The 12,174-nt window shown below is 51.8% G+C and overlaps 1 protein-coding gene across 1 annotated transcript in view; it reads right to left on the bottom strand.

The window, feature by feature from the left end:
* Nucleotides 1-12,174, bottom strand: part of LRRC47 (leucine rich repeat containing 47) — a 29,343-nt gene that overhangs the window by 4,730 nt on the left and 12,439 nt on the right. Inside the window, exons 3-4 of the mRNA XM_069742552.1 lie at nucleotides 5,648-5,764; nucleotides 3,705-3,820 (exon numbers count right to left, since the gene is read on the bottom strand). Coding sequence (XP_069598653.1) covers nucleotides 3,705-3,820; nucleotides 5,648-5,764 — 233 coding nt within the window. The remainder of the gene's footprint in view (nucleotides 1-3,704; nucleotides 3,821-5,647; nucleotides 5,765-12,174) is intronic.

Here is a 12,174-nt window from a genome sequence, read left to right as displayed (position 1 = left end):
GGGGCCACATTCCCCTTGCGCCACACCGGGCCTGGGGCCGCATTCCCCTTGCGCCACACCGGGCCTGGGGCCGCATTCCCCTTGCGCCACACCGGGCCTGGGGCCGCATTCCCCTTGCTCCACACCGGGCCTGGGGCCGCATTCCCCTTGCTCCACACCGGGCCTGGGGCCGCATTCCCCTTGCTCCACACCGGGCCTGGGGCCGCATTCCCCTTGCTCCACACCGGGCCTGGGGCCGCATTCCCCTTGCTCCACACCGGGCCTGGGGCCGCATTCCCTTTGCTCCACACCGGGCCTGGGGCCGCATTCCCCTTGCGCCACACCGGGCCTGGGGCCGCATTCCCCTGCGTCACACCAGGCCTGGGGCCGCATTCCCCTGCGCCACACCGGGCCTGGGGCCGCATTCCCCTGCGCCACACCGGGCCTGGGGCCGCATTCCCCTTGCGCCACACCGGGCTTGGGGCTGCATTCCCCTGCGTCACACCAGGCCTGGGGCCGCATTCCCCTGCGCCACACCGGGCCTGGGGCCGCATTCCCCTGCGCCACACCAGGCCCGGGGCCGCATTCCCCTGCGCCACACTGGGCCAGGCGCCGCATTCCCCTGCGCCACACCCACTTCCCAGCACAGTAAAAATATCTGAAGTGCTGATATTTGAGCAGCTTTTTTCTTCCCTGTAGACAGATATGAAATACTATACATGTCCGATCTACAGGCGGGTAAACACACCTTGGTACACACAATTGCAGCGTGTCGGCCGTGCCCTCCCTAAGTGCTGGGTAACCACTTGGGTGCTGGAATGCCGGATTCAGTGACGTCTTATTCTAGGAATCTAGTCCTTGAGAACAAAGATGGATTATGTAACTGAACACAACAGGGACACCTGCACTATTCAGAAAGAGCAAACTGAGCCGACTCATCCGCCTCTACCAAGTGGACAATTCACAACAGGCCCTCAGGTGGGTCGCCACCGACCATAATGCAGAAGCCGGGAAACGGAGCTTTACTACGGGCACAGTAAACACTTATGTGGCTGCACATCTCAAGAGGGTTTGTGGCCGAGACGCACAATTCCTTCCATTATCTTCCATAATGCAGAGTGAGAAATGCTTACTTCTCGGGATACACATGATGGAGGAGGCGCCAATACATTTCATCTTCCTAATGACCTACAACCCATGAGAGCCTGAACAGCGCGGCGCTTCCATGGTGCGGTGCAAGGCTGGTGCTGGCTAATGACAGCCGAGCTCCTGATGGTCGCAGTCAACAGTGAATGCAGCCCGATCAGAGGGGCTTCCCATCCTAGGCTCCAGTCACCAAGTTTCCCAGAGATCAGTGACCGGGGAACCCCTGGGCAGTTGGCATTGGGACTGAACAATGACCCCATGACTGTTCCCCTTGCCTGATGTTCGGGTACATTCAGTGTTACTCTAACAGCAGCCTATGTCAAGATGGTACTGTGCACCTATGTCTACAAAGGCATTATGCTTGAAACATTAATATAACCTGCGGCCGCCGGACAGGACCGTGGGAATTGTCATTAGCCAATGGCATCTCTGGCTCCTCTTATGATTAGCCAACTTGGTGCGATGTTATTGTTGTGGTGCGATGCATACGTGACCCTGTGCCGGGCCGAATAATCAAGAGAGGATTCAGCTCTCCCCTCAAACAGCCACAGATCACCAACATGACCGACGTACTGGGTCCTACCATTCTATTCTCACCAATTCTAATAGTTATCATCCCTTAAAGGGGTTGTCCAGGGCCAAATTATTTATTTAACATGAGCCAAAAAACTAACGTGCAGGTATTTGCTAACAGAGACAACTTTCTGCCTGTTCTGCTCGGCGCCGTCTCAGAACCGTCACTGACCGCTCCAGCCAGCGATTCAGCTGAGTCGACATCATGCTGATTAACAATAGGCTCCCCAGTTAAGGAGCAGCAAGCCAGCTGTCAATCAGCATGACGTCGTCAGTCACGCCCTGTCAACAGAGCACAGCGGAAGAAAAGCGGCTGCTTAGTTGACATGATGGAAGCCAAAGGATCGCCGGAACGAGCGGTCTGTGACCACTCTGTGCTGGCAGAGATTGGAGCTGGGTAGAACAGTCAGGTAGTTAACTATATATTTGTTAGTTTTTAGGCCAAAAGCAAATAATTAATATAGTCCTGGATAACCTGTTTAATCCCCTTTCAACCTTGGACATGTTGGTACGTTCAAGGTGGCCTCTCCACATTTTATGCAGGCTCCAGCGATGAGCCTGCAACTTTTCCAGCACATGTGCCCCTAACAGCCGCAGGTGGAATTGTGATCCACCTGTGGCTGTTTAACATGCTAAATGGCACTGTTAATCTCTGACATCAGCATTTAACATGATCGCGCTGGAAGCGCGTCACTAATCCTGCCCATGTCACATGACCGCGGGTCGCTTATGGGTTGGCATGACAACCCTGGGTCAGCAGGCCGGCACTCACAGCAAGTGAGCATTTTTAGCTACACATTGCAGGGCTGAAGCCATGCTGTGTGAGGCACAAGCAATCGGATGATTGCAGCTTCTAGTCTCCCATGGAGACTATTGAAGCAAGTGTAAAGAAAAAAAAAAATGTTTTTAAAAATATTTAAAAAATATAAAAAATAAAGCTCAACTCACCCCCATTTGCTCCATTCTAAATTAATAATAATAATTAAAACTAAAAAAATACACACATATTTGGTACCGACACGTTCAAAATTCCCAGATCAATATATAAAAATAATTAATTTGATCGCTAAACGGCATAATGAAAAAAATAAATAAATCAAAACTCCAGAATAGCATTTTTTGGGTTACCGCAACATTACATTAACGGGTGATCAAAAGTGTGTATCTGCACCAAAGTTGTATTATTAGAAACACAAGCTCGGCGCACAAAAAATAAACTTTCACCCAACCCCAGATGATGAAAAATGGAGACGCTGTGGGTCTCAGAAAAATGCAACTTTTAGTTAAAGTTTTTTTTTTTTCTTTTTCCACCAATTAAATGAAGAACTCCTAACGACCTGGAGAATCATAATCCTTTTCAGAAAGTGATAACAACAGTACGAAATTAAAAACTATTACAGAATTTATTTTTATATTGTCTCGTTGCCTCCTCCGTCCCCCACCAAAAAATAAAGTACTGTGCAGATCAGACTAAAAAAAGGAGATCCCTAACCACTGAGCTTAGACATTTAAATGGGTTGTCCACCTTTGAATTGTTTTTTTTTGTTTTTTTTAAAGCATCAAGGATGCCGTAAAATAAGTCCTATTCACCTAACTGATCGCTCACAGATCATCTTCACGGGTCCACTTTCGGTCTCCGCACTTTTTCAGTACCGAGAAGCCTGTGACCACTGCAGCCAATTACTGACTGCAGGGGTCATGATGAGTCTGGTAATCATTACACAATAATTTGCTGCTCTCTGTATGACCTGTGTGGTCCAAAACGGACTTGTGACAGCTGCAAACAATAGCTGGCCACGGCAGTGATAAATTGGCTGCAATGGCTACGTGTCCGAGACCGGCGGGGGACCCAAGCAGTGCTGGACGATGTTCTGCAGGGGATCAGTGAGGTAAATACACTTTATTATCTCAGTATTATAAAGGTGTTTCACAGAAAAAAAAACATTAAATAATTCTTGATCTCCCATCTGTGGCCCATCTCAGTAGGCGGAAGGAGCAGAACTTACTTGTGAAGTCCAGATACGTTCTGACGTTTCTTCTGCTTCCTCTGCTCCTCAGCCTCGAACTTCAGCTGGCGGAGGAGCTCCTTGGCATTTGTTTCTTTACGGTTCAGCGGTATGATCTATTATTCAGAAAATGTTGATATTGGTGATTAGACGGCGATAGATGAAGACGTGACCGAGGTGGCCTCCGTTCTGGGGCTTTCCAGAATGGAGAGACTATTGGTCCAATGTCGCTCGGGCCTCTATGAGAAGCTGGGTGCCCACCGATCAGACAGGACCGGCTTCCAGGTATATCTGACTACGTGCCTCTGATGACAAGGACTAAAGCCAGACAAATGTTTTACGTGTTTTCACTCCGCTTGTTAAATATTAACTACTAGGCCTACGGCTTAGGGTCGGACAATGCGGGATTAGCCTGAAATCATTAGGCGCTATACAAACAGGTCACTCTGGGTTCTGCATGAGTGGCGCGGTAAAGATGTACGCAGGGACCGCAGGGCAAACTACATGCGCTGTAAACAGGCGACGCTCACACTGTCAGTGTCCGGTACTGTACACAGCCGCAGTACTTCCATCAGGACCACGCCAGAGCCCCCAGAATTATTCCATTTCGAGCGCTCCCTGACCCTAGAAGTGTGCGAGTCACGGTAGGTGTAAGGAGTGACCGGCTTCCCATCTCACCAACATCAGACTTATGGGACCATTATGGTAAAACCAGTGCAGCCTTTTCCACCTAGATGAACAGACAAATGGTGGTCTTAGGATAAAACAGATACTAGCATCACTGACCATGTCCCGAGTCTCCCTGATGACGTCACCGCTGCAGCCAATCACTGTCTGAAGCATTCACATCCTCTCTGAGCCAGAAGAGACAGTCTCCTACCTTTCTTCTGGCTCAGGTGGAAAGATCACCACTGCAGCCAATCTCTGTGACTGAAGCAGTGGTCAGATGAAGTCCCATTGCCAAAAGAGGAAGCAAAGAGATCAGTGATCTGATTTTTTTACATTTTAAGAGCTCAATGGGTCGGGTATTTTTTTAAAATCATATAGATATGGGCCAAATGGTCACAGGACCGCTAAACCCACATCTGAAATTGGCTCGGCCGAGAGTGCATGTTTCCAATGCAGAGCGGGTTGGTGGTAAGCCGGCAGCTCCCCTCCCATGAGAACCAATATGTTGGGAGTCAGCCATGGCCGATCCTTCCGTTTCCCAGCATCTGTCATTTGGGGATAATGTAGACATTCCATAGACCAGACTCGCTGACGTTCATCTTGGTGAATGATCCGCTTAAGGCCCAAATTCACAAATCCGATTTTTGCTTACGGGTGCCATTTGTGGCTTTCAGGCATGGCACTCATACCTGCGATAGATAGTCTATGGGGCCATTCACGGGTCTGGGTCAAAATCGGCAATGAGAGTCTATGGGTCCGCGAAAAAAAAAAAAAAAAAAAAAAAAAATAGATGTCGATTTCAGGGTGCGGTGCGATTTTCAAGGACTGTCATAATGGGAGACAGGAGAGAATTTTTCTCCTTTTTATGCACACACAATAAAATCTGATTAACCGATTAAAAAAATAAATAAAATTTAAATATTAAAATGGTCCTTTTTTTTATTGTAAGCAGAAAACTCGGCCATGTGAACGAGGCCCAATAATGACTTCCCTCCACGCACACCTTATGTCCTCCGTCTCGTCACCACATCTTTAATTTCCCCGCAAGACAAATTCTGCGAAGACAAGAAAGGTTTCCACAACACATGGCGAGCGACAGCAGGGCCCCAGGCAGGACAGTGTTTCCTCCAGATTCCTTAGCTATGACAGCCGGGGTTAGCCAATCCGTCCAGTCGCTCCGGACAGGCCCCACTGACAATAGGACTGATAGCCCCCAGGTCCCAGTTTAGGGCCCATCCTTAACCCATTATCTATTTCCCGGAAAATTAACTCACCGTGAACTCTTTCGGTGGTCTGGCGTCATATAACAAGGGTCCCTTCACCCGCTGCAGGTCGTGGGTGGCAATGGTTGCCAATGTTCTCTTATCACACATGTCTTCATGAAGTTTAGTCTAAAAACGTCAAAATTTAATATTAAGAATATGAAAAACACAAGTTTTGGGCTTTCAACTGAATTTTGTGATGCACCCCAAGAAAACCGATCCTGTGCTGCCTGTCAGTCATTGCTGCAAACCATCTCCAAGCTGAGAAAAGAAAAACTGTACCCAACATGCAGTCAGGAAGCTATTGTTCCCTGCTGTCAGCCATTTAAACATCACTGTACTGTTCAGAAGTTCCTCTACCACGCGATCAATATTGGTTTTTCCGTATAAGAGGAAAGAGCCTACAGACAGGTTCAGCATTCCTCACACACACGTGTACTGCGGGCACGCACGGCGAGATCTCCGCACACACGCTGCGTGGACTGTACACGCCGGATACGTGGACGACATGTGTGCGAGGAGTACAGACACAGCAATGTAGTCACGTGCTGCCATCCAGTGGCCAACACGCTACATAACACGAGCAGAGTTCTCGATCCCAAGCCAGCCACATAACATACAATCCTTACTTCTTCCCTGCAGGTATCAAAATACAGCCCCCTCTGCTTGTCTAGTATGTCTCCATTTCTCTAGCTGCAGCAGTTCTCTGGAATGCACTACCACAGACAGTCACATTCATAACCCGAGTCCCATGGTATAAAATGACTCCTAAAAGTGACTTATTAAAGCAGGCCTATGCAATTCGCTATTCAGACTCCTTACCCCCACACACACACATTGATTTGTATAATTTAGCCAACCAATTTTTACTGTGTGACCCCCATCACCTAACAGAATGAAGGCCAAGTGTCACTTCACTGGCTTGAAATGTTTACTAATTACTGCTACCCTAGAGCACCCGGGACTGGAATATGGAGCCCTCCCGCTACCCTACAGCGCCCTGGACTGGAATATGGAGCCCTCCCGCTACCCTACAGCACCCGGGACTGGAATATGGAGCCCTCCCTCTACCCTACAGCACCCTGGACTGGAATATGGAGCCCTCCTGCTACCTTACTGCATCCGAGACTGGAATATGGAGCCCTCCCACTACCCTAGAGCACCCTGGACTGGAACATGGAGCCCTCCCACTACCCTAGAGCACCCTGAACTGGAACATGGAGCCCTCCCGCTACCCTACAGCACCCGAGACTGGAATATGGAGCCCTCCCGCTACCCTATAGCACCCGTGACTGGAATATGGAGCCCTCCCGCTACCCTAGAGCACCTTGGACTGGAATATGGAGCCCTCCCGCTACCCTACAGCACCCGAGACTGGAATATGGAGCCCTCCCGCTACCCTAGAGCACCCGGGACTGGAATATGGAGCCCTCCCGCTACCCTAGAGCACCCTGGACTGGAATATGGAGCCCTCCCGCTACCCTACAGCACCCAGGACTGGAATATGGAGCCCTCCCGCTACCCTACAGCAACCGAGACTGGAATATGGTGCCCTCCCGCTACCCTACAGCAACCGAGACTGGAATATGGAGCCCTCCAGCTACCCTACAGCAACCGAGACTGGAATATGGAGCCCTCCCGCTACCCTACAGCAACCGAGACTGGAATATGGAGCCCTCCCGCTACCCTACAGCACCCGAGACTGGAATATGGAGCCCTCCCGCTACCCTACAGCAACCGAGACTGGAATATGGAGCCCTCCCGCTACCCTAGAGCACCTGGGACTGGAATATGGAGCCCTCCCGCTACCCTAGAACACCCGGGACTGTAATATGGAGCCCTCCCGCTACCCTAGAGCACCCGGGACAGGAATATGGAGCCCTCCCCCTACCCTACAGCACCCGGGACAGGAATATGGAGCCCTCCCCCTACCCTACAGCACCCGGGACTGTAATATGGAGCCCTGCTGCTACCCTGCAGCACCCGGGACTGGAAAATGGAGCCCTCCCGCTACCATACAGCACCCGAGACTAGAATATGGAGCCCTCCCGCTACCCTACAGCACCCAGAACTGGAATATGGAGCCCTCCCGCTACCCTACAGCACCCTGGACTGGAATATGGAGCCCTCCCGCTACCCTACAGCAACCGAGACAGGAATATGAAGCCCTTCCGCTACCCTGGACTGGAATATGGAGCCCTCCCGCTACCCTAGAGCACCCGAGACTGGAATATGGAGCCCTCCCGCTACCCTACAGCACCCTGGACTGGAATATGGAGCCCGCCCGCTACCCTACAGCACCCTGGACTGGAATATGGAGCCCTCCCGCTACCCTACAGCAACCGAGACAGGAATATGGAGCCCTCCCGCTACCCTACAGCAACCGAGACTGGAATATGGAGCCCTCCCGCTACCCTACAGCAACCGAGACTGGAATATGGTGCCTTCCCGCTACCCTACAGCACCCGAGACTGGAATATGGAGCCCTCCCGCTACCCTACAGCAACCGAGACAGGAATATGAAGCCCTTCCGCTACCCTGGACTGGAATATGGAGCCCTCCCGCTACCCTAGAGCACCCGAGACTGGAATATGGAGCCCTCCCGCTACCCTACAGCACCCTGGACTGGAATATGGAGCCCGCCCGCTACCCTGCAGCACCCGGGACTGGAATATGGAGCCCTCCCGCTACCCTACAGCACCCGAGACTAGAATATGGAGCCCTCCCGCTACCCTACAGCACCCGGGACTGGAATATGAAGCCCTCCTGCTACCCTACAGCACCCGGGACTGGAATAACAGGATTTTTGGTTGCTTACCGTAAAATCTTTCTCTGAGCCTTCATTGGGGGACACAGGAAACCATGGGTGTATGCTGCTGCCACTAGGAGGCTGACACTATGCAAATAAAAAAAGTTAGCTCCTCCTCTGCAGTGTACACCCTACCGACTGGAAGTAGGATATTCAGTTAGTGAGAAAGCAGTAGGAGAAGCAACGAGAAAGAACAATATAATAATAATAATAATAATAATCTTTATTTATATAGCGCCAACAAACTCCGCAGCGCTCCACAGATTAACAGTTTCAAACGCTCAAAGAGTGTTCAAAGAACTCAAACGTTAACAGTATAACAATAAACAAAGCTGTTCAACATGGGAGGGTGCTGTGTCCCCCAATGAAGGCTCAGAGAAAAAGATTTTACGGTAAGCAACCAAAAAACAGGATTTTTGGTTGCTTACCGTAAAATCTGTTTCTTGGAGCCTCCATTGGGGGACACAGGAACCATGGGTGTATGCTGCTGCCACTAGGAGGCTGACACTATGCAAATAACAAAATTAGCTCCTCCTCTGCAGTGTACACCCCACCGACTGGCATTAAACTCTTCAGTTAGTGAGAAAGCAGTAGGAGAAAGAACAAGGTTGAAAAACCATAACCACAAACTTGAGAACTGTAAACGTGAGAACAGTCAGAGAACATATAACAAAAAACATTGGGAGGGTGCTGTGTCCCCCAATGGAGGCTCCAAGAAACAGATTTTACGGTAAGCAACCAAAAATCCTGTTTTCTTTATCGCCTCTCATTGGGGGACACAGGAACCATGGGACGTCCCAAAGCAGTCCCAAGGGCGGGAAAACAGACTTCCATCAGGTCAGAGGACTCACCACTGCCGCCTGCAGGATCCTTCTGCCTAGGCTGGCGTCCGCCGATGCGTAGGTATGGACCTTGTAAAATTTGGCGAACGTGTGGATGGAAGACCAAGTTGCCGCTTTGCAAAGCTGTAGGGCGGAAGCCCTGTGGTGCACCGCCCAGGAGGCGCCGACTGCCCGAGTAGAGTGAGCCTTAATCCCAGGAGGGGGCACTCTGTTCTTGACCCGGTAAGCCTCCAAAATTGCCGTTCTGATCCAGCGAGCAATAGTCGCTTTAGAAGCCGGCTGGCCTCTGCGCGTGCCATCAGGAATGACGAAAAATGAATCCGTCTTCCGGAAAGAGGATGTTCTATCCAGATAAATCCTCACTGCCCTGACTAGGTCCAGCTTGTTCAACGATCGCTCCAGAGGATGAGTCGGAGCTGGACAAAAGGAAGGTAGAACGATGTCCTCGTTGAGGTGGAAGGTGGAAACCACCTTAGGAAGAAAAGAAGGTGGAGGTCGGAAGACCACCTTGTCCTGGTGAATGACCAAAAACGGAGGGCGGCAAGACAGTGCCGCCAGCTCGGAAACGCGGCGAATGGACGTGATGGCCACAAGAAAGGCCACCTTCCAAGATAAAACTGATAGAGGAATCTCCCTAAGAGGTTCAAAGGGAGAAACCTTCAGAACGTCCAGTACCAGGTTTAGGTCCCATGCCTCCACAGGGGCCCTGTACGGCGGGACGGCGTGGGCTACCCCCTGAAAGAAGGTCTTAACCTGTGGCCGAGAGGCCAAGGTCTTCTGAAAGAGGATGGAAAGCGCAGAGACCTGACCCTTCAGGGAACTAAGAGCCAGGCCCGAATCCAGTCCTGCCTGAAGGAAGGCCAAAAGAGAAGGCAGGGAAAAAACCATAGGCGGCACGCGGTTGGACTCGCACCAACGGAAGTAGGCCTTCCAGGTGCGGTAGTAGATCCTGGAAGACGAAGGCTTCCGAGCCTGAATCATGGTGTGAATGACCCGGTCCGAAAGGCCGGACGCTCTTAGAACCGCGGTCTCAACAGCCACGCCGTTAAACTGAGCGACCGAGAATTCGGGTGGCAGATAGGACCCTGGGACAGCAGATCGGGCCTGTCTGGAAGGCGCCAGGGAGCGTCCGCGAGAAGGTTGACGAGCTCCGCGAACCAAGCTCTCCTGGGCCAATCCGGGGCGATCAGGATGACCGGCACCCCTTCCGCTTTGATCTTCTTCAACAGTTTGGGAAGTAATGGAAGGGGTGGGAACAGATAGGGCATCTCGAACTGTGACCAAGGAATGGCCAGAGCATCGACGCCCACTGCGAGAGGATCGCGTGACCTGGAGACGAATTGTGGAACCTTCCTGTTGATCCGAGACGCCGTGAGATCCACATCCGGAGTTCCCCATCGAAGACAAATCTGATGGAAGACCTCCGGATGCAGGGACCATTCCCCCGCCGCGAGACCCTCGCGGCTGAGGAAGTCGGCGGCCCAGTTTTCTACGCCGGGGATATGCACCGCGGATATCACCGGAACCGTTGCCTCTGCCCAAAGGAGGATCTTGGACACCTCGGCAAGGGCCAAGGAGCTCCGAGTCCCCCCCTGATGGTTGACATATGCCACAGCCGTGGCATTGTCCGTCTGGATCCGGACTGGAAGGCCCCTGAGAATCCTTTCCCAATGGCGGAGGGACAGAAAGATGGCCCGAATTTCGAGGACGTTGATCGGCAGCGCGGACTCCTGTAGCGACCAACGGCCCTGAACCGTCAGGTGGCGAAAAACCGCACCCCAGCCGATCAGGCTGGCATCCGTTGTCACCACCTGCCAGTGAACCGGAAGGAAGGACCTGCCCTGGGAGATGAGAGGAGACGTCAGCCACCAGTTGAGAGACCGCTTGACCCGAAAGGAGAGTCTGATCGGCCGATCCAGGGAGAAGACCGACCTGTCCCACTGAGACAGAATGGCTTGCTGAAGGGGTCGAGAATGGAATTGGGCGAAGGGAATCGCTTCCAAGGTAGCTACCATCCTCCCCAGAACCTTCATGGCCGATCGGAGGGAGGGAGGCCGAGGACCCTGGAGCAAGAGAATGTCCCGACAAAGGGTGGATCTCTTGTCCTTGGGAAGGAAGACTCTGGACTGACGAGTGTCGAAGAGCATGCCCAGAAAGATGATGCGCTGAGAAGGAATAAGGCAGGACTTCTTCCGGTTGACCAGCCATCCGAAACGGGATAAGGTGTCGAGAACAATGGACAAGCTTTCGTGGGCCTGAGCAAAGGACGGAGCCTTGATGAGGATGTCGTCGAGGTATGGAAACAGAACCAAGCCTCTGACTCTCAAAATGGCCATCAGCGCCGCCATGATTTTCGTGAACACCCTTGGCGCGGTTGCGAGACCGAACGGCAGGGCGACGAACTGAAAATGATCTTGTTGCACTGCGAAGCGCAGGAAACGGTGATGTCCGGGAAATATTGGAACATGTAGGTAGGCGTCCTGGATATCTATAGAGCAAAGAAATTCCTGAGCCTCCATGGAAGCAATTACTGAACGAAGGGATTCCATCCTGAAGTGTCTCAGGCGAACCCTCCTGTTCAACAATTTGAGGTCCAGAATGGGACGAACCTTGCCGTCTTTTTTCGGTACCACAAAGAGGTTCGAGTAGAAACCCGTGTACCGTTCCTTTTCTGGGACGGGAACGATTACCCCGGATTTGAGCAGAGAAGCGATGGCTGCGAAGAAGCCCGGAACCAAAGCGGGATCTTTTGGAGGACGAGATTGGAAGAAACGATCTCTGGGTCGGGAGGCGAACTCTATTTTGTATCCCGAAGACACAACTTCCCTGACCCATGCATCCTCTACTGCGGAAATCCAGACGTCCCTGAAACGGAGAAGACGGCCCCC

Source organism: Ranitomeya imitator, chromosome 10 (genome assembly GCF_032444005.1).
Source record: "Ranitomeya imitator isolate aRanImi1 chromosome 10, aRanImi1.pri, whole genome shotgun sequence".
Lineage (NCBI taxonomy): Eukaryota > Metazoa > Chordata > Amphibia > Anura > Dendrobatidae > Ranitomeya > Ranitomeya imitator.
The sequence above is the reverse complement of the archived record's forward strand: the minus strand, read 5'-3'. Positions and strand labels throughout refer to the sequence as shown.